Genomic DNA, 22,652 nt, shown 5'->3' on the forward strand with positions numbered 1-22,652 from the left:
CGACAAAAAGTCCGTTAGAAGGTTTTTGGGGCTTTGTGCCTATTACAGGCGTTTCGTAGAGAATTTTTCAATGATTGCCGAGCCTCTTACGCGTCTTACCCGAGACAATGTTCCTTTTGCGTGGCAAGAAGATCAAGAGGATGCTTTCAACGAGTTGCGCCGGCGACTGCAGTCCGCCCCGATACTTGCCCATTTTGACGAAAACGCCGCTACGGATATCCATACCGATGCCAGTAATATTGGACTCGGTGCCGTTCTGATTCAGTGGCAAAATGGCACTGAGAAAGTTATCGCTTACGCAAGTCGCTCTCTTTCAAAAGCAGAGACGAACTACTCAACCACGGAAAAGGAATGTCTCGCGGTAGTTTGGGCCATAACTAAGTTCCGACCCTATATTTACGGCCGACCTTTTAGGACTGTGAGCGACCACCATTCGTTATGCTGGCTAGCCAACCTCAAAGACCCCTCTGGACGGCTTGCAAGGTGGAGCCTCCGTCTCCAAGAATACGACATTACGGTTGTATACAAGAGCGGCCGTAAGCACAGCGACGCCGATTGCTTGTCTCGTGCACCAGTTGATGCTGCCCCTCCCGACCGAGAAGACGATGACTTTCCGTTTCTTGCTGTCGTCACGACCACCGACATGGCCCAGCGTCAACGGGCTGACCCCGGTTTATGCCCACTTATTGAGCATCTCGAAGGCCTTGATGTAGCTGTCCCACGTGCTTTCGCACGGGGTTTAACCTCCTACAGCATTCGAAATCGCGTCCTATATAAGAGAAACTTTCAGCACAACAAGGAAACCTTTCTTCTCGTTGTGCCGTCCGACCTCAGGCCAGAAATCTTGCACGCATGCCACGATGAGCCTTCGGCTGGTCATTTCGGAGTCACGCGAACATTAGCACGCATTCGACAAAGATACTATTGGCCTAAGTTGCTACCTTCAGTCCAGCACTACGTGAGAACATGCCGAGAGTGCCAGCGGCGAAAGACACCTCCGCTGATGCCTGCAGGGCTCCTTCAGCCGATACCTCCGCCAACAGCCCCTTTCCAGCAAGTGGGCATGGATCTTCTGGGCCCTTTCCCAACGTCCGCATCAGGGCACAGATGGATAGTAGGGGCGACGGAATACTTAACGCGATACGCCGAGACACAGGCACTTTCCCGTGCAACTGCTGGAGAAGTAGCCCAGTTTTTTCTTAAGAACATCGTACTGCGCCACGGTGCCCCATCGGTTATTATCACTGACCGCGGTACAGCCTTTACGGCTGAACTAATGCAGGCTCTCTTCAGTCTTACCCGCACAAGTCATCGTAGGACTACTGCTTACCATCCGCAAACAAACGGACTGACTGAACGCCTCAATAGAACGCTTGCAGACATGATTTCCATGTACGTTGACGTTGAGCATCGCACGTGGGATGAAGTCCTTCCGTATGCAACTTTTGCATACAATACGGCTGGACAGGAGACGACGCGTCTTGCGCCATTCCAGCTAGTCTACGGTCGTCCCGTCACCACAATGTTGGACGCTATGCTACCCATAAGTCATGGCGACGATGTTACCAACGCCTATACAGACGTCGACATATTTCTACAGCGGGCCGAAGAAGCGCGCCAGCTCGCACGATGCCGTATTCAACGACAACAACATCGCGATGCCAGTCGGTACAACCTCCGACACCGAGACGTTCACTACCAACCTGGCGATCTTGTTTGGGTGTGGACACCAGTGCGCCGTCGAGGACTCTCCGAGAAACTACTTCGCCGTTACTTTGGGCCATACGAGGTCATTCGGCGTCTTAGTAACGTGACTTACGAAGTTTTTGCTCGGGGCCAACGACCTTCAACACGGCGGCACTCAAGTGCTGAAACTGTTCATGTAGTGCGGATGAAACCGTATTATGAGAGGCAGTGATCTTTTGCGCGTGTGCAGCTTTGTGTTCCCTGCTTCTCCTGTGTGCATAATCTGAAGACACTCTCAGCGTCGAGTCGCCGCTTTCGAAGAGGGGCAGTAATGCCGCATGCCTCTCTGAAAAGAGGACAAAGAAGAACTGAGGACAAAGAGGACGAAACTGAGTGTAGCGCGTGAAACTGTTCCGATCAGTGATCGCTGCCTTGTACTCGTTACATTATGTTCATTGGTAGCTGCCAAACGCCTCCGGCATCTGGCCTTACAACGGTGCTGGTAAAGTCCAGGACAATTCCGTTAACATGGCGACGATTTTGTTACGTTTGTCTTCGCATGCTCAAAGCGAGCGGCTGCGGCTTTATCACTTTGCTTGCTAGCACAAGATGCGCCGAAATTTCTCTAAAGATTGCAGCCACATACGTGTGCGGCCTCAATGTTCCTGATTGTTATAGTTGTCTTTGGGGGCCTAATCCGCATGCTTAGCTACTGGCTTTAAACAGGGCGCCGATGAGAACAAAGGGCCTACATCGTTCAACGACCGCTGAGCATGCTTTTTGCTATCGCCGTCGCTGAGTTCCTTAGTACTTTTGCTGGAGCAAGTCAGCGAAATAACTTCATTAAAGTGCCAGACCGAACTCCTCGTTCATTGTCTATAGCATTGTCACTGCCACATAACAGCATTGTCTTTGCCCTGAATCAAACTTCAGCATGAGCACCGGCATTGTCCGCTGGCAGCCCTGTCCCCATTGCAGCGTCGGCCACGCCAAGAATGCGACGAATCCTTTATGCTAGTGCCGAAAAATCACACTGAAGTTTTTTTAATAATACATACTCTGGAATAAAATAATATCAAAACTTAATCTTTCTTCAGGATTTCTGATATGTACAGGATGTTTTGATGGGAATGACTGCGCACAGCCGTGTACCAGCTACCACCGATGCAACTTCGGTTGGTATGGTGTTCGTGAACGTTAGCTCCGCTGCTAAGAAAATGCCGAAATTAATTACATCTTTATTTTGTTGCGAGGCAGTGGAATTGACAGCAACACATTTTCATACGTAGGCCATTTAAAGTAACACATTGTTATCAACTGTAAAGTGCAGTTCACTGTGGCTTCGACGCGAAACAATGCGATACCTAGCACTGAACAGAGTAGCACATGGCCAGAGCGCCGTCGTCCCTAACGCTCGTAGGCGGCTCAGTGTATGGGTTGCTCTAAGAGTTGTGAACTAATCTATATTCATGATGCAGCTGGAGTCTTACCTGAGCCGGTCAACAAGCCGGAAAACGATTCTCCCAAGACGGTACAAAGCTGGAGTGCATATATATAAAATGTCTCGATGCAGCCCGCCGTCGGAAAACACTATGCACTGCCTATTATATATTGTTTTCCAGATGAAATGTTGTGCGGATGCGTACCTTGTTGAAGAGGGGGCAGGGCTCGCGCTTTTCGTACTCGGCCGCCTTTACGCACCTTCCCTTCATAAACACTACGCTGTTTGTGCTACATAACATATAATGACGTTTCGTGCTGGGAATCTATCTATTTATATTGTCACGTGATGGTGACAAGGCCGATGACAGTAAATGAAGAGCCTTGGAGTTCACTGAAGGAACTCTTTATTTGGTTGACTTGCGCCCGAGATCAACTAAATGAATCGACGGCGGCGATAATAAAAAACCTGCTTGTCGGTCGTCGAACTAAAAATGCCGGTTTCACGCATCAGCGCTCGATTTAAAGATTGCAAAAATGATTGAGATAAAACCGCGAACGGTGATTAGCACAACCTCGAACATTGCAGAAATATACGCGAGTGGCCGGAATATTCAAGAAACATCTCGGAGCACCTTGTGCGACAAAGACATTGATAAAGCTGCGTCTCGCGACAACGAGAATGATCAAACACAGAATTGATACGCGTGCCAGAATCAGAGTGAAAAGCGGCATGCCGGCGGCTGTAAGAAAAAGAACAAATTCAGATTTGAATGGTTTGCGACATTGCTCCCCCCTTACAAAGGCATTGAACCGATGCTTCCAAAAGAAACACAGAAATGTAAATAAACAATAAATATTAAAATAACTGAGGCGCACAGCATGGAAGACTTCCGGGCGCATCCGGCGCCTTTGGGATGTGGCGGGGCCGCCGGGGATGACCTCGTAGTCTACCTTTCCGATGCGTCGAAGGATTCTGTATAGTCCGAATCACCGCAGCAAGAGCTTTTCACTCAGTCCGCGGCGGCGTACCGGCGTCCAAACCCACACTTCGTCTCCCGGCTTGTACTCTGCGTCGCGACGTCGCAAGTTGTACCGCCAGGCGTCGGTGTGTTTCTGGTCTTTGATGCGCAACAGGGCGAGTCGTCTGGCATCCTTTGCATGCAGCAGATAAGCCGCGACGTCGGGGTTGTCTTCTCTCACGTGCGGCAGCATCGCGTCGAGAGTCGTCGTGGGCTGCCTGCCATACAGAAGCTTGGATGACCGTGTTATACGCGAAAACCACGTACGGCAGGATGGAGTCTCAGGTCTTGTTTTCGGCGTCGACTTTGCATAGAAAGCATGTCCGCAATAGTTTTATTCCGACGTTCTGTAAGGCCGTGTGTCTGCGGGAGGTAGACGGTCGTCCTCCGGTGGCCTGTCTGGCAGTACTTCAGGATGGCTTGAGTGAGCTCTGCTGTAAATGCTGTTCCCCTGTCCGTGATGAGCACTTCTGGGGCGGCGTGTCGGAGGAGAATTTGGTCGACAAAAACTTGACGACTTCCACTGCGGAACCGTTAGGCAGGCTTTTGCTTCGGCCTAAACGGGTCAAGTAATCCTTGGCCACGATGATCCACTTGTTTCCCGTCGATGAAGTTAGGAAGGATCCAAAGAGATACATCCCTATTTGCTGAAAGGGCTTAGTTAGGGATGGTATCGGGTTCAGTAGACCAGCAGGTCTCGTCGGTGGAGTCTTGCGCCACTGGAGCTCACGGCAGAGACGGTTGCACTCACGGCACGTTTTGACGCAATGGGCAAATCAGCAGCTAAGCATGGCCCGGATTTTCCCGGATTCGGTGTAACGTGCATGCAATACCGAGATGTCTTACCGTTGGCTCATCGTAACACGCCTGTAGAATGTTCTCTGTGAGCTTCATAAGCACAGTTAGATTCAAAGTTCTTCACAAGGAAGTCATTTTGTAAGGCGAAGGACGACAGCTGACGCTTGAACATAGCGGAAAAGGAAGCGGTCTTTCCTTCTAAGTAATCGGCTAGCGCTGTCCGCTCAGGATCTGATCGCTGTAGTTCTTCAAAACTGCTGGCGATTAACTGTCCTAAAAAGGCGTCTTCATTGTCTTCTTTCGTCGGCGCATTAATGGGGGCTCGTGAGAAGCAGTCGGCATCGGAGTGCTTGCGCCCGGACTTGTAGACGACTGTGATGTCGAATTCATGAAGACGTAGGCTCCATCGGGCAAGGCGGCCTTAGGGGTCTTTCAAATTTGCCAGCCAGCAGAGCGCATGGTGATCGCTTACCACCTTTAACGGCCGGCCGTGTAAGTATGGTCGGAACTGGTCGGCCGGCCGTGTAAGTATGGTCGGCCGGCCGTGTAAGTATGGTCGGAAGTTGCCGAGATGATCATTAGGGACTCTTTCTCGGTTATCGAGTAATTCGCTTCGGCTTTCGATAGCGAACGGCTGGCGTACGCTGCAACTCTTTCCTGTGCTTGAGTTCTCTGAAAGGACTGCACCTAGACCAACCCTAAGTGCGTCGGTGTGTATTTTTCTCGGTGTTTTTGTCGACGTGCCCAAGGAGAGGAGGGGTCTATGGGCGGCGCCTAAGTTCCTTTAGAGCTTCCGCTTGCGGTGCTTCCAATTTTAAAGGAAAATCAGCCCTTGTAAGTTGCGTCAGCGGTTCGGTGATGCGCGAAACGTTTCTGACAAATTGACGGTAGTAGGCACACAACCCAAGGTATCTGCGAACTACATTTTTGTCGGCAAGCTTCGGAAACTGCGCGATCGCTGCAGTTTTCTGTTGGTCTGGGCGAACGCCAAAGTGGCACTTTTCTGATTTTAAAGTCCGTCCTGATGACTTGATGATATCTAGCATGGTCCGTAGCATTTTCAGATGGTCTTCAAAGTTTGACGAGAATACAGCGACGTCATCCATGTATACCAAACAAATCTGACACTTCAAGGCAGCCAAAAAAATGTCAATTACACACTACAACGTGGCTGGTGCGGAGCACAGGCCAAATGGCATTAGCTGGAATTCAAACAGGCCATCTGGTGATATGAACGCCGTTTTGTAGCGGTCTCCTCGTCGATCTCAATTTACCAGTACCCGCTGTTCAATTCCATGAAAGAGAAATACGTAACGTTGCAGAGACGGTCTAGTGTATTGTCTATGCGAAGGAGCGGGTAGACATACTTCTTTGTGGCGTTGTTTAAGCGGTGGTAATCAACCCAGAAGGGAAGTGTGCCGTCTTTACTCTTCATCAACCAAGAAGTGTGCCGTCGTTACTCTTCACTATTATGACGGGTGCCGCCCACGGGTTGTTCGATGGCTGAATCACGTCTCTGTGAAGCATTTCGTCAACTTGATCGCGGAAGCTTCGCGTTCGCGTGGCGGTACACGGTAGGGATTTTGACTACGAGGTCGGGCGTGGTTGTCTATGATGATCCGGTGCTTTGCCAACGGAGTCTGTCGCATCTTTGACGCCGAAGAAAAGCACACGCTGTAGCTTCCAAGCAGACGCCGAATCCGGTCTTGCCTTTCTCGGGGCAGTGCTGTGTTGATGTCGAACATGGGCTGCTTAGGTAGGGTTGGGCGTATCGTTTTTGGGTTGGTCGGAAAGGGCGAGCACATATCGAATGTCGGCTAGCCCGTCAAAGAAAGCGATCGTCATGCCCTTGTTAACATGCCGGTATTCTTCGGTGAAGTTTCTGTAGCAAACGTGATCTCATAACAGGCCATCAATTCGGCTTAGGAAACACTGTTCTACACAAAGTGTACTCTTGGTCCAGAAAGAAATTATATTAGAAAAATAGAAAATAAATAATGACAGAAAATGATGCGCTATGGACTCAGAAGTGTAGCACAGGAATTAATTCGCTCACATCTTACGGGTCGATCACAGTATACTGCAATAGGCAAACACAAATTGCGCTTGAGAAATATGATGTCAGGGGTGCCGCAGGGAAGCATTTTGGGATCCATTATTTTCCTATTTTAAGTAAACGACATAGTGGAAATAAATAAATTTTCAAAATTGTTGTCTATGCCGAGATTGCTCCATCTTTATTTCAGGAAAATACCTTTCGTACACTACTATTTGCTGCAACTTAGACGAATGGCGCAAATCAAATTCCCTCGTACTGAACGAATCAAAAACAAAGTGCGTGTTTTTTCGGACGCTGGGAACGTTAGCTGAGGTGGCTGAATCCATTACCCTTGGCCCTTACAAAGTTTCGATCGAAAAATCTGTAAAAAACCCTTGGCATTATTTTTCAATAAACATGTCATGAAAACAGCACGTTTAGTCTTTATTGAGTAAAATAAGTAAAACTGGGCATAATAACTCGGCACCGTCATACTCTCCCGACAACGATTAAGATTTTGCTGTATTATGCGCTTTTCAGGTCTTATTCATGTTACTATGTGCTGGTATGGGGTAACATCCCGGATGAAAACTTGCACAAGCTCACATTAGTGCAAAAAAAGGCGGTCTGATTATTATCAAATACCGCTTATTTAGAACACACTGCACCTCTTTTTCAAAAATACCGAATTATTAGGAGTTCAGTACTTGTACACTCACACGCTCTTGCCTTCTTATAATAAAGCTGTTCATGTATTTCTTGACTTTGCAAATCTTCAATGTACTACAACGACATATCCTTTCGTCACCAACCTTCTTGGTATGTTCGCTTTTTACGCACAAAATACGGCGAACAGAGAAATCAGTACTCATTGCCAACAGCTTTAAATTACTACGGCTCAATAAATATCGACATTACTACGTTAACAAAAAAAGACTTGACAAGCCTGCTTGTATGAAAGTTAGGGAACATTTTATTTACAAGAATGTAAATTTTATTTTTTTTTCTCACCTGCTACCACGCTACTTTTCATTTTCATTCATTTTAACTTGTTTTTTAGCATATTTTTATTTTTACTATGCATTTTATGTGTTTTATCTTATCAATTTCAGTATTTGTTACTGTTGCATTTTAGGTAGAGTGCATTGTATAAAAATGCTTGTCACCTTACAATATTATTATATGAGTTAACTCTTCATTTCTTTATGAGAAGTGTGTTGTTGGACGTCCTCCAGGCGTCGCATTTCATGAGCATTTTAATTTTTCATTCAAATACCACTGCTATTTTTCATTTTTGCATGCCCATATGCTCTTGTACTGAAACGTGATATGTAGTATACTTGTTTTGTTTCTAATTTATTAATCTAATACTTTTCCATTTCTGATGGTGGCTGGAGCGCAGTCAAGCTGCAGTTCCGTAGCTTTTTCTCCGGCCACCTTTTTAATTGTAAAGTAGCGAAATAAAGATGCTTTGATTAATTGATTCGTTGATTTATTGATTGATGCATTGACCAGCACCTGAGCCTGTCCTGCTCGAATACGGGTGACACCACTTGCGATACCGAGCCCTCTTTCCAAAAGCAACTGCGTGCTTCCTCCGACGACGCCTTCAGCGGTTTCAATGTCTGCGTTGCCCACGCAGGTGGCAACGCTTGACCGGAGCGGCACGGTCAAGTCTTGATGTCGTCGTGGAAAGTATGACGTTGTCCGGAGAAAGATTAATGAATTTTGAGCGGATGTCGATGATTGTCCGATGTTTGTTCAGAAAATTCCTTTCCAGAATCACATCGCGGGAACACTGCTGCAGAACCACGAAGCTTGTGGGGCAAGTCCTCCGATTTACGGTTACTCTTAGAGCGCAATGCCCCGACGGAGTAATGAGGTTACCACCAGCGGTGCGAATCAGTGGGCCATCCCTAGCGTTCGTTAATTTCCTGAACTGAGTGGCGAAAGCTCCACTGATGACAGGATAGACGGCTCTAGTTTCCACTAAGGCGTTAACCGTGCCACCATCGACCGCAACGGCGAGGTCACTTGATCATGTCCTTGCCCTGCATGTTTCCTTTGTTGTTCGATCTCTACTTGGCCGTTTGCTCAGGTCGCGACCACGCACATTGTCACTTCACTGGGAGGCGGCGTCAACTTGGAGTCTGCTTGTGTTGTCGTCGATGTTGCCGTCGTGCGCAGGGGCGGTGTCACCTTAGCGTCTGGGCGCGTGATCGTTGAGGGCGCCTTCATAAAGAGCGCCGGCATAATGGCGTCATCGTTGCTCATGGTCGGCGGCGGAGGACCTTTGGTTTTTCGCCATTGAGCAACCTCACTTCCAAAGGTTGCTGCCTTTAGTTTCGCCTACATGCGCCAGGGGACCTTCCTTGCACGTAATTGCGGCCCGACGACACAAATCGGGCTCCGTACGGCGGAGAGATACCGACGGCGTGGTGACTGCCCTGAGCAAGTAGGCGTCGATTTCCTGCGGTCGCTCGCCAGGACGGGGTCGTGCGGCGTTGATGGCAAAACCACGCAAGCCGAGAGGCCTGTACGGACAATGACGGAAGATGTGTCCAGCCTCATCACAACGAACGCATAGTGGTCTGTTGTTGGACGTCCTCCAGGCGTCGCATTTCATTGGGTTGGACTGTTGTTCGCAGACTTGGAGGGCGGGGACCAAGGATCGGCGTTCGAGTGGAGCTTGCTCGCGTCGAGAGGGGTTTAGTGGGTCGCGTCGGGGTGCAGGACGGCGTCCGGCAGCGGCTTTGTTCATAGCTTGAGGTTGCTGCATTGTATCCGCAAATGTAGGATTCTCAAGCGCCTGCTACACTTCTTCACGGACGACGTCAGCAAATTTCGCTACTTCAGGTTGCTGAATGTCGAAAGCAGCCAGTGCAGCTCTTCCCGAACGACTTCGCGGATAAGGACTCGAAGGTTTTCTGCGCTTGAAGGCGATCCGTCGCAGAGGCTTCCATAGACAGCTTCAAGTGGTCGACTGTATTGACGCATGCGGGCCTCAATAGTTATCTCGATATACGATGCTTATTTTTCGAATTCTGCCACTGTTGTCGGCGGATTCCTAGCAAGGCCTGCATAAAGCAATTTCGTCACATTTGTCATTAACAGTTTAACGTTTTCCTCCTCCGCCATCTTTGGGTTAGGCGGCGAAAGAGGCTTTCATCTCCGCGGCGTAAACGACAGACTCAATTGGAAGATGAATTTTTGATTGGAAGAGGGCCTGGGGTCTTTTTTTGGACGGAACTTGCAAAGGCCATCATAAACTCCGCTTTGAATGTCTCGCGATCATTCAAAGATGTCTCATTATATTCGAACCAGACTCGGGCACGTCATTGAAGAACAACGTAGACTGGCCGGAGTTTTGAATCTTCGCCCAGCCATTGAAGGCTTCCACGCGGTCGAAATGGCCAATCTAGTCCGCCGCATCTTCTGTAGGCAGTTCTCGGAAGGAGGGGGGGGGGGGGGGGGGCTCCCGGGCAGCACGAAAACAACGGGTGCTGTAGACTGGGCTATTGTCAATGCGGGGGCCTTCTTCCGGGATCGAGCAGGGTCCGGCGGCAGACCGACTTCGGGTTGGAGCCCTTGATGTCGATGGCTGGCTCGTGACCTGCACCCTGGTCCCCCAAGGCGACAGCAACGATGTTGAGGTCTTTACTTCAAGGGGTAGGCTGGATATCAAAGGGAAGCACCTCCGCCAGATGCCACGTGGCGGTGACAAGGCCGACGACAACAAATGAAGAGCTCGGGAGTACGACGAAGTGAATCGACGGCGGCGATAACAACAAACTTTCTCGTCGGTCGTTGAAATAAGAATGCTGGTTTCATGCATCAGCGCCCGGTTTAAAGGCTACAAAGGAAGATCGAGATAAAACTGAAAACGATGACTAGCACTTTGTGGGCGCCACTGACGACAGCGCCCCAAGCGGCAAGCTAACCAGACGGACCGCCAGGAGACCTCGGCATGGGCGACCACGCTAAGCAGAGCGAAAACGGGCGCCATTACCTGATGTATAAATAAACAGTTTTGCTTGTTATACCGGCTACGTCTACCGCATGTTGGCAGCGGCTCGATAACAAACGCAGCGTGACACCCAGAAGGACAGCGAGCCCAACGTAAGCGGCCGCAGCGTCATGCCAGACACTCGCGGTGCGAACGAAGACCGCGCGAGCGGCACTCCGAGAATGACGTTCAACCCGCTCGCCGTGGAACTGCCGACAAAGCTCGATTTCCGCAAGCCCGAAGATTGGACACGATGGGAAACCAGCAGACAAAGAAAGAACTCTCCAGAGTGCAGTGCGTCAGTTTGAAGAATTAGCACTTGAACAGCTCCCTGCTTCAAACCAAATGCTGGACAGAATCAGGGCAAGCATTCAGTCAGACGAAACACTTTCCAGGGTGGCTACCTTGTGCCCTATACCATGGCCAACTGTGCATGGGCTGTCACCTGACCTGAATAGGTACGTCGGAGTGGCTAGTAAGATTTCGCTCATTGATAGTCTGCTATTCGAAGACGACAGAATAATCATCCCGCCAGACATCAGAGTAGAGGTTCTCTAAAAACGCCATGCAGGCCACCTGCGCATAACGAGGTGCCGATCGAGGGCAAGAGAATGCTTATGGTGGCCAGGCACAGGCAAGCACATTGAAGACTACGTGGAAAAGTGTCCAACTTGCAGAGAGCACAGAAAGCCAGAAACAGAACCCCTGCTTCTAACCCCATTGCCCGCACACCCTTGGGACACAGTCGGCATGGATCTCTTCACCCTGGAGGGGAAAGAGTATGTTGTAGTAGTAGACTACTACTCCAATTTTTCGAGCTAGAACAGCTGCCGAGGACAGCTACAAAAAACATAGCCCTAGTCTTGGAGCCAATGTTTGCACGGTACGGTGTTCCACGAACAATACGCACAGACAACGGGCCGCAGTTCACTTCCACAGAGTTCAAAGAACTAGTGCATCACTGTGGAGCCTCACACACAACCTCAAGCCCTTACTACCCGCGGAGCAACGGTATGCCTGAGAGGGCTGTGCAGACAGCAAAGCAGCTTTTGAGGAAATCTTCCAACATACACGAAGCGCTGCTTGCCTACAGGGGCACACCCAGCGTGGAAAGGTTTTCACCAGGAGAACTCTTAATGGGTCGTCGTCTGAACACCCCAGTATCAACCACTTCGAAGCTGCTAGCCCCGAAGTGGGATGACAGCGAAGTCAGACAAAATAATGGAGCCTACAGAGCTCGTGCAAAACGATCATACGACACCCGACGAAAGGTACGCAGCCGAGAGCGCTTACCACCAGGCACAGCGGTGCGCATCCTCGCTGGAGCTGCATCACACGGCGTGGTAACACAGTCAACTTCAGACCCAAGGTCCTGCTTTGTACAAACCGACAGAGGACAAGCAAGACGTACAAGACACCTGCAACCGTTGCAGGACACGAGCACCACAAGAGGTGGGCGTGTTTGTAAGCGACCAGAACGCCTGGACCTGTGAGATCAAACCTTTTAAGAAAGGGGGTGGGGGGGGTTGTGGGCGCCTTTGACGACGGCGCCCCAAGCGGCAAGCTAACCAGGCGGACCGCCGGGAAACTCCGGCATGGGCGACCGCGCCAAGCAGAGCGAAAACGGGCGCCTTACCTGATGTATAAATAAACAGTTTTGCTTGTTATACCGGCTACGTCTACCACAAGCAGAACATAGAACATTGCAGGAATATACGCGAGTGGCCGGCATCTTCACAAAAACATTTCGGAGCCCCTTGCGCGACAAAGAAATCTGATAAAACTGCGTCTCGCGAAAACGAGCATGATCAAACAAAGAACACGTAATTGATACGTGTGCCAGAATCACATTTATAAAGCCCCATGCTGGCGGCTTTCGATAAAAGAACAAATGCAGATTTGAATGGTTTGCGGCAGTATCAACACTGACTGCGCCAGTTGTCAGACACTCTCTTCACGAAGATACCAAAATATTCGTTTTAAAAATACGTGCACCTCCAATAGGGCCGGGGCTGATATTTTGTCGATTGTCACTTTATATATAAGATGCAATAAAGAGGTAATATTCTAAAGTTGGTATCATGACCCTTTAATGAGAGAATTTGTACCTTTGTGTGGTTGTCTTTGCCATAACTGGGCATCCTACAACTGTATGCTAATGAGCATGTGTGGAATACAAGAGGCAGAAATAAAATACCATATAATAGAATAACGAAGTCAGTGAATCCGAACAAGGATACACAAAGGAAATTTGGTGAAACCGGAGACATTAACGCAGAGCCATTAAGTCAGAGCTTAGGTGTTCCCCTTGTAACGTTTTTTTCAATACGACGTGGTATACCTGGGACAAAACATATTAAGTGAAGCACTAGGTTTTTCGCAAGAAAACGATTGTCCGCTCATATCTAAAAAATCTGAACAAAACTACAGGGTATAAGCAACAAAAACAAATAACATTTATAAGAAGAACGGAAATCTGAGCTAGTTGGTGCATTGCAAGATCAAAAAACAGCGCGGCTACTTGGGACAAACAGAGAGGAGAATAACGGACAAGCGCTGTAAAAGAATTTTACTACCGGATGTGGAATCGAACCTCGGTCCTTATGGTCTTCGACGGGCACCTTAACCACTACACTACGGCGGATAACGGACAGCGCTTGTCCGTTATTCTCCTCTCTGTTTGTCCCAAGTAGCCGCGCTGTTTTTTGATCTTATAACAGTTAGACCACGGACACACCAGCATAAATTAAAGCGGCCACAGTTAGTAGATGTCAGCTTTTGTTTCGTTTTCTTTTGTTTAACATCTTAGTAGCTGAACCTGTCCTTGCCAGGGACCTATACTGACCTTGCACATGCTATCAAAATGTTATACTTAGTTTAGAGGCTTTCGATATGCAACAAACTGCCGATTTCGAAGCCAAGTGCAGCAAACGAAAAGCGCATTTCTCGATCGCCGTACAACCCAGAGATAGGAGGAAACCCCACCTTCCATTTGGAGCGTCCAGTTTCCTCCTCGCCCGTGAAAGTGTCTTAAGTCTGTGAGGACAGAACACGTGCTCGGTAAGCTGCACACTGGCGAGGACAGGCCATTGCCTAGAGGAGCCCTGCGATCCTTAGGGGGAAAACTCGAGATCTCTAAAGATCTAACAGTACTGGTCACCAGCCCATGACGGCTTGCACAGGATGGCACGACAAAGACAAGAAAACGTTGTCAATCTGGAGCTAATAATAATAATGGGTTCACAGGAGAGGAAGAAGCTATATCTGTCACACTTGATCTGTGGACACCTGAGTCGCGACATAATGAAGGAAGGAATGAAGGAGGAAGCGAACGCGGTGCCGTAGTGGAGAGCTCCAGAGTCACTTCCACCACCTGAGGATCTTAACGTGCACTAACATTGCACAGTTCATGGACGCCTCTTCGTTTCGGCTCCATCGAAATGCAGCCGGCGGCGCTCGGTATCGAAGCCATGATCGTCTAAGGGTAAAAACTAAATATAGTCATTCCAACTTCTTGAACAAGCTATACCCTGCAATTTACCCTAGCATATCACTGTATTGAATCAGTTCAGTTCAGTTCAGTCGGTATAAGTACTCTATTGAATACTAGTACCACACCATCATGGCCTGCCTACTCAACCTGGCAGTCCCTCCTCTCCTGAAACCAGCCCCCAACCAATGTGAAACCATGTTGTCAAGCTCAGACCTGGATGGTCAGCGCAAGCTACTAGACCGGACCAGGCTTACCTCAGCCGCTGCAGGAGCCCTAGACAGGGCCTCATTCGGACAGGGCAAATTTTTTAATGGACGATATAATTATTTTAGGTGATCGTCATCCTCCTCATAGTAATTTGACACAGGCTCATTTCGGGAAAGTCTTCTGAATTGGGTCTTACGCACACCTCTCCCGGTCTATTTTTGTGTCTCATTTTTTTTTCTATAACGAAGCTCTAGCCTTTTATATTAACCAATTTTGGAAGCTGCAGTAAACAACTTCCCAGACGCGGGAAGATAAGGTGAAGTGTAAGGGATGGGATAGACAACAGTTATCTTAATTTGTTGCTGATAGCCTGTAGATTTACTGAGATTTTCCAGCTCTAACCAGATTATCCTCGCTCCGCGAAAGGAACACTAATTAAATATATCTGTAAATCCTATGTACAGTTGGTTTTCTTCACGTAAAACTTTCTTTCACAGTTACATACCTTAGTTGTATTCGGGTTATTTTTTTTAGGATAATGACACATGAAAAATGTTGAAATGCTATAAAAATGCACAACTTTCTGCAGAAAAAGATGCGTAACATTTACTTCATGATGTTTTCGGTAAAAACATTCGACCCCTTTTTTCTGGAGTTTCGTGCCGCAGTTCTGCTTTGGTGTTTACGATCGCTGGAAAAGTCAGCCGTAGTTGAAATTGGTCCGGTATAGGACACCCACTGTGCAAAGTAAATACGAATAATGTCTAAAGAACCTTTTTGATCGGGCATTGGCAATCTGGGCTGTGCTACCGGAGGTAGTTTGACCCACTTGGCCTCGGCAACGGTGTCCACCTTTAGTCATAATTGCTTCGCCTTAGTGTACATGGCGGATTATAGTAGGCTCATTTCATGAAGGGGTGGGGGTCTCACTATCTTACCGCAGGCACCACTACACTATTGCTGCTTGATAACTTCGCATTACAAATATTTTTAGAGTAGCTTGTTAGGATGACACTCGCTGTCCTGTTAACGAAATGAAACAGCAGATTATGACGCTTCCACAACACGAGGGAGTATTAGAATCGTGTTGTCTTCTCCATCTGTTTGTGAGCATGTCCTTACTTTCTAATTATTTCCATAGAAAAATATTATCAGCATCGTTACATTTTTTCCTGCTCTTTCTACTATTTGATCTTTTTTCACATGTCGCACCTTCAACTGGCGTTATTCTTCTCTGTATTCCATTTTGCGGTCAGGCTGCAAGCTTCCAGGACCACACAAAGACCAGCGCCTTGCCAGGCATTCGCCTCGGTGTGTGTACTATCGACGCCTGTGACGAGCGAGACCTGGCCAGCATCGCCCGAAGCCGTGAGTTTGAGCTCTATACTTCGAGGGTAAGGTTACGCGAACGATGTTATTTATATGCTAGTAATTCACTTGGAGTTGCATGCAACCGGACAAGAGTGCAGCCTGCATTTACGCAACCATCTTAGAGTCACATCAAGAAGATGCTGGACCGCCACGTGTATCCAGAAATGGATCTCGTATCAAAATTAAAATGTTTCTTGTTTCACTATCGATAATAACGCGAAAATGAGAAAGAAAATACCATGCTAGGCTTGAAGACGTCTACGCTCATTAATGCGGAATGTAGCGTAAAATGTACACTAGTTCCTATGAAGGCAGCGAAAGATGGGGCCGCGATCAGTGAGTGGTGAGAGTAAAATACCTGACAGCAATCAGTCTGTAGTATCTGACATGCTGTGCGGCAGCTGCTGTTAAGGCGCCCAGAAGTCAATTAAAGCTGAATCACAGTGTAATCTATGTGGCGCTCTTCAATGAATAATGATGCGCTTGAAGTCGAACAGCGTTCTTAGAAGCGCCGAAAAGAATCTCAATGCCATCCAGGTAAAGGGTCGTGATTTCTGGCTACCTCAAATCATAGTGGAAATATTGGCCGAGTCTCGCATAGCACAGAGCATCCCGGTTGCGGCGTCTTTTCGGTGGACTCCCCGGTCGATATGCTTCTTTCTGCAGTAGGAAGCGTGGGTTTCGCAACGCCCCGATTTGCACTGTGGTTTAGGTTCCGCGGGCTTATAATTTATGAAGCGTGATGGCCTAGTTATTCTTACATTTTTTCGGCACTTTTACTCAGCCGAAACACTTCATTGGGACAGGACCGTTCATACAGACTCTTCAAAATAACGGTTATGTCATTTTTTTTTTTCAAATAATTATTTAGCATTCAAAAGGTGGTGTACAGTGGTGAGCATTAAGAGAAAGAACAAACATTTTGCACAAAATTGCGACCGTTATCGGTATTTTTATATTAAATATGTTGGCGACCTACGCACATTATGCATCTACAAGAAACTTCTTTAAGAATCTAAATAATCTGTTCTTGTCAGAATATATTATATACTAATCAATAAATGAATGCTCAAACTTTGTCCTAGCTAATACTGCTCATGACTGTACATCAGAACACAGTTAGGACGCGTTAATCATGAGCGTAAAATTGGATGGTTATGTTTGTAACTATCCCAGATATAGGTTTCCCATTTATCGTCAGCTTGTAGCGCATCGTATTATCCGCGTTATGCGGGATGCTCCGAGTTCTGTGCTAGTCCGAGTTTTTTCCGAGTTTGCGCGACGGTGCGCAGTGAAAATAGCAGAGAAAGCAGCAGGGAACAAAATGGCGGGATAAAACCACACAAGCGTACCCTGCTTGTGCTTCTCCCTCTTTCAAGTATAGCGGACTGAGAAATGCGCCGCGCCAATGCTGCTGATTGTTATCACTGTTACATCGCAAATCAAAATATCCTGTCTCACGCACTATCTGTCTTCGCATTCGCCGGAAGAAGGTTGTAACTCTCGTTGCGGGCGGATCGAGGGCATACCACCTCTTTCGGTCATCTGCCTGCCCACACTCGAGGCCCAACAGTGAACATGCAGTGCATTCTCGCGCTACCCCTTTCGCTTCTTTCGAATAGTTTAATGGGTAACATAAATGCTTACAAAAATTTTAATTACATGAATAAAGTTTTAATTGCCGCTGAAAGCAAGCTTCTATGACAAACGAAGCCTGAGGCAAATGTCAAAACATTGACACTTTGTCCAGTGAGCGGCGCTATTATCCCCAGCTTGCAGGCGGCCAACTCGAGCATGCCGTACGCACGAGGAATATTGTACGATGAGATACCGCCATACGCACTGCTGTGTCATTTCTGCTTGCAGCTTTCGCACCAGAGGGCTTTGCGCGTCTTTTGTATGCTTAACAAGGGGAAGTTTTGGGCCTGTTGGTTCGACATAGTTGTGGGACTTACTGCTTATAGAGGACTTATATGCTTCCTTTTCTTCATTCTATGCCGGCGTGATAAAGCAATAACGTTTCCCAGTCCTCTTCGCGAGGCAAATGTATTCTGGTATTAGCAGCACAAAACAGACGAATATTTACGCGATAAACGCTCGACAAAAAACACCACCCGAATAAATGACGCTCTCATGCTGAAACTGCCCACAAAAGAGGAATTCAGTCGACAGAATCATTTATGAATGCCTTTGTATTCACTGCATAGTGATCAAATGCGTTCAATGTAATGCCAATTTCATTGCCTCAGTGGCGACGCCGAACAAAGTGTTCAATTTCCAATTGGTAATGAAACGAATGCACCATACGTCAGTGTCAGTGGAGAGACTTTAACCAGGCGACGACTGCAATGTGTTCCTGCGCTCAGATCTACAGCCTTTGATAGGACGACCATGCACACTGACAGCCGTGACATTTTCTGTTATTGAAATTGCGCGTGCTCCATAGCACCGCTGCGTCATCGTCGTCCTCTGCGCCTTATGCCCCGGAAGTGTCTGAGTGGCGTCGCGACCAGTTTTCGCTGTCTGGTAGACGGTTACCACGAAGGTTACATATAGTGCTGATTGCAGCTTACCGGTATCGCTTAAAAGGAAAGTGCATAACAGTTGCATCGTACCTGTACTCACCAATGGTGCTGAAACGCGGAGGTTGACAAAAAGGGTTCTACTTAAGTTGAGAACAACGCAGAGGGCTAGAAACGAAACATGCTATTGGTAATAATAGATAGGAAGTGTGCAGAGTGGGTCAGAAAAATAACTCAAGTTACTGTCATTCTAGTGGAAGTCAAAAAGAAGAAATGGGCATGGGCAGTACAAGTAGGGAGAAGAAAGGATAACAGATGGTCGCTTAGGGTAACAAACTGGATTGCAAGGGAAGGAAAGCACTGCATGGGGCGAAAGAAAGTTAGGTGGCCGGATGAGGTTAAGAAGTTCGCAGGGGTAAGTGGATTCAGCTAGTACAGGACCGATCTAAATGGAGGAATATGGGGGAGGCCTCAGCCCCCCAGTGAGCATATTCCGGCTGATGATGATGATAATGATTATGATGACGATATGTAATCGCAGTCCAAAATAACAAACCAGCTTCAGCAGACGTTTTATGCATCTCTTAGAATGGTGTTCAGGTCCATTTGCCCTGACGTCCTAGTGCCTGTTCAGTTTCTACGTTAAGATTATTGAAGTCTGGAAACATGGCTTTGCTGAAGCAGGTTATATTTTGGAATGACAGGCGAACTCGATTGAAACTTGTAAATTTTGAAAGCTCTCGAGTTCATCCCGGGACTCTCACGGCGGAGCAAGCAGCAGCATGGACCATCGCTTCGAGCTGCGGCGGACGTCAGTATGACCGACGCTAAGTTCCAGCGTAACTTTGGCCTGCCGAAAATACTTTCGCACTGCCTCTGCGATGAGCTAGAGGCAGACTGGTGCCTGAGAAGACTTAGGGGCGGACCTGATATGCTCACAGTCTAAAAGCAGTTCTCCGGCGTAGCCGGGTTCTTGAGAACAGATAGATGGTTTGAAAGCCTTTATAGATACATGTGCATCGAACTCTTCTGGTAAATTATAATGTGCAGTTTAGGTAACGTCTCCGGAACGCTTATTGATAAGGTCGTGCAGCAGCATTGGCGTGCTCAGCTTACAGGCTACCGCCTGTGAACTCATGTTTATATTAAAATCTCCCTTTTCTGCAGCATCACAATGATAATGCTGATGATGAGAAGGATGAAAAACCTTTATTTAGAGCTACAATAGTTTAAATAAGTTAAAGGCTGATCGGGTCCCTCGTTCGGGACACCGTTGATGAAAACCGCTGTCCGTGCTCATTTCGACGACGCCTCGTTGTTCCTCGAGGTCTGAGCTGGACAGAGCCGCCTCCCAAATTACAGGCTTGTCATGTGGCTTGCCTTCTCGCGAAAACATTTGCACTGCACCGAAAAGGAATCCGGGGCTGTGATTCTACCACGCCTATAGTTTCTATAAGGCGCTTGGAAATCCGCTACAATGTATTTCGTAGCGCGGTTCGTTGCAGCAAGGGCTATCGCAACCTTATTTAACCAGTGCTCGCCCATTACGAATCAAAAGTCGGTCCAATACCTGCATTTGGTGCACCACTAAGATTGGTGATATTCCCTCTAACGAACCCGCAGCATCCACAAAGAAGGCTTCTTCTTGTTTCGAATAGCACTCATTAATTGTTTTGTTCCTCGCCGCTCGTCTGGTATGGTGATACTCCGGGTGGATGTTTTTGGGGAGCGGAGGCATAAAGACTCCTTTCTTCCACTTCGTAAACGCCTTCATGAATAGCACAAATGCCTTCTTATAAGCCGTTCGAATGCTGGTGTCCAGGTGGTTAAAATCTGTCTTTCTCATAAGAAGCTATGGAGCCACGTACACTATCCTGCAGATGATAAAGGCCTATGTTTGAAGTGTATCCACTTTTTGTAAAGCATTCTTCGCGTTTGGGATCCGAGATATTATACGGATGAGCTGCTTGCACACCGTTCGGAGCTTAGTGATCGCTTCAGTGGTCACGCTTTTGACGTTGAAAAGCAGCCATAAATCCCGTATCGTATTTACTTCGGAGATAGATGTGTCGAGGACCAATATTTCCAGCGGTGGTGTATCCCAGCTGCCGCGCGGACGAGGAGCTGCGGCTTGTCCGGGGAACAGCGCAGACCGCATTCTTTTGCATACTTCTGAACTGTAACGGCTGCCGCTTGGAGGGCCTCATTCATCTGTCCCAAGTTACCCTCCATTGCCCATCTATCTATGTCATCCGCTTATAGGGCGTGGCAGATTCCACCTATGACATTAAGCTTCCGGAAGATGCATGAGCGCAACGTTGAGGAGCAGTGGAGAAAGGACCGCTCCCTGAGGTGTCCCTCTTGTGCCCATGAGAATCAGTTCCGACCTTGTGTGCTCTTGCTTATGTTGCAAGGAAGCCTTGCTGCAATTAAATGTATATTTTCCACAATCAGTACGCTGTAGATTTTGACTAATCTTGAAGTATTTCACATCGTTGAATGCCCACTAAAGATCCAGTGCCAATTTGACCTTACGTGTGTTTTCACGGGGGACCGATGACCTCCCTCTTCAGCTGTAATAGCACGTCTGGGTTGACAAGGGTGTCTTAAACCCGAGTACTGTGTCAAATTACCTTCGTCTTCTATATACGACAACAGTCGCATTTTACCGCCTTCTTCATCAACTTCGTTGTGCACGAGGTATGCAAGATTGGCTTGAGGCTATTGATGTTCGCCTCCTTTCTAGGCTTGGGTGTAAAGCTGACATGTTCCGTCTTCCCCGCCTTGTGTAATTTCCCATTTCTCCAACACTCGCTGATGTAATTTGTGAGATGTTCAAGACCTTGCCGATTGAGATTGCTAAGCAATCCTACCGTCAACCTATCGTTTTCTGGTACCGTGCCCCACCTCATGGCCATAGGAGTCTCGACTACGAACTCTCGATCCAGGCCCAGATTCTCCATACCCTCATATTTGTGTACTGACTCGCTGTCTTGCTTAGTACAGAGGTATGTACCTGCTGGTGAGGGCTTAAACAAGCTGATCGCCTGTACTCGCGTAGCCGTGGAAGGCTATCTTGAGGTTACGTTGCTGATCCCAGCGCAACTTCAAAGGCTCTATTAAACATCTAAGAAGTCTGCATGCCTCTTTAGTGCTCAGCTTGCTTTTCATGGCATTTCGCCAGCTTTTTGGGATGTGCCGATTGCACGTACACTGATCTAAAGTTTTCTTCGAACTGAAATGCTGCCGCGGTCAGTGAAGTAACAAAAGCGCCAGTGTGGTGAGCTAGGAAAATAATTTAAATACGAGCCAACACTTGCCATAACTCTGTTAGCTTTTATCTAGACCTGCAGAAGCAGGCAAGTATTTACCGCTTCTGTGTGCTGTTCACTGCAGTTCGCACATAGCTCCCACAATTTAACTTTCAGAGCTATCGCGCCATTCAAATTACCAGCACAATTTAACAGCCCACGTGGCGAAGGGAGGCACCGTTCTGCGTAGATTGTTGCTTTATATACTTCCAGCCGCCCCAGCTGATCACGCTCCCGCAGCGCTCTCTCACGAACAAGGCAAAATGTAATAAGTTACAAGTTGTGCTAAAGCCCATTCTGTGCACATTTTGCACACTATAAAATGAATGTAAATTACCGTAAAGAGCATAATAAAAACGCGCTGGAAATGTTTCGGCTACTTTGTTTGCACTAGTAATGCACTCGGTGCAATGATAAACAAGTGAAATAACGCACTGAAGGTGTGACCACGTCAGTCGTGCTTTGTCGACTGCCCACGGTGCTCATGAAACGCCTAAGTGGTGAATCTACCCTTAGAAATCTCGCACCTTAACATATCTGTAACAGTCTTTTGCATCAGAACAGCCAATGCCTGGAATGACCCTCTATTCGAAGTGGCAACCGTCATCAATCCACTTCACTTCAAATCTGCCATTGAAGATCATCTGTATCCGCACAAACTGTTTTGTAAGGCCACCCCCCTTGCAATGTCCTTCGTGGACACTTGAGAATTAATGAATAAATACATAACGGCAGAGGGACTCTAGATGAGGCAGTTG

At 47.7% G+C, this 22,652-nt stretch overlaps 1 protein-coding gene across 1 annotated transcript in view; it reads left to right on the top strand.

The window, feature by feature from the left end:
- LOC146172559 (nose resistant to fluoxetine protein 6-like) overlaps nucleotides 1-22,652 on the top strand; it is a 98,848-nt gene that overhangs the window by 15,706 nt on the left and 60,490 nt on the right. The window contains exon 3 of the mRNA XM_084585804.1: nucleotides 15,947-16,058. Coding sequence (XP_084441930.1) covers nucleotides 15,947-16,058 — 112 coding nt within the window. The remainder of the gene's footprint in view (nucleotides 1-15,946; nucleotides 16,059-22,652) is intronic.

This window comes from Amblyomma maculatum, unplaced genomic scaffold (assembly GCF_055883805.1).
Source record: "Amblyomma maculatum isolate TAMU_Amacu unplaced genomic scaffold, ASM5588380v1 scaffold_13, whole genome shotgun sequence".
NCBI classification, from domain to species: Eukaryota; Metazoa; Arthropoda; class Arachnida; order Ixodida; family Ixodidae; genus Amblyomma; species Amblyomma maculatum.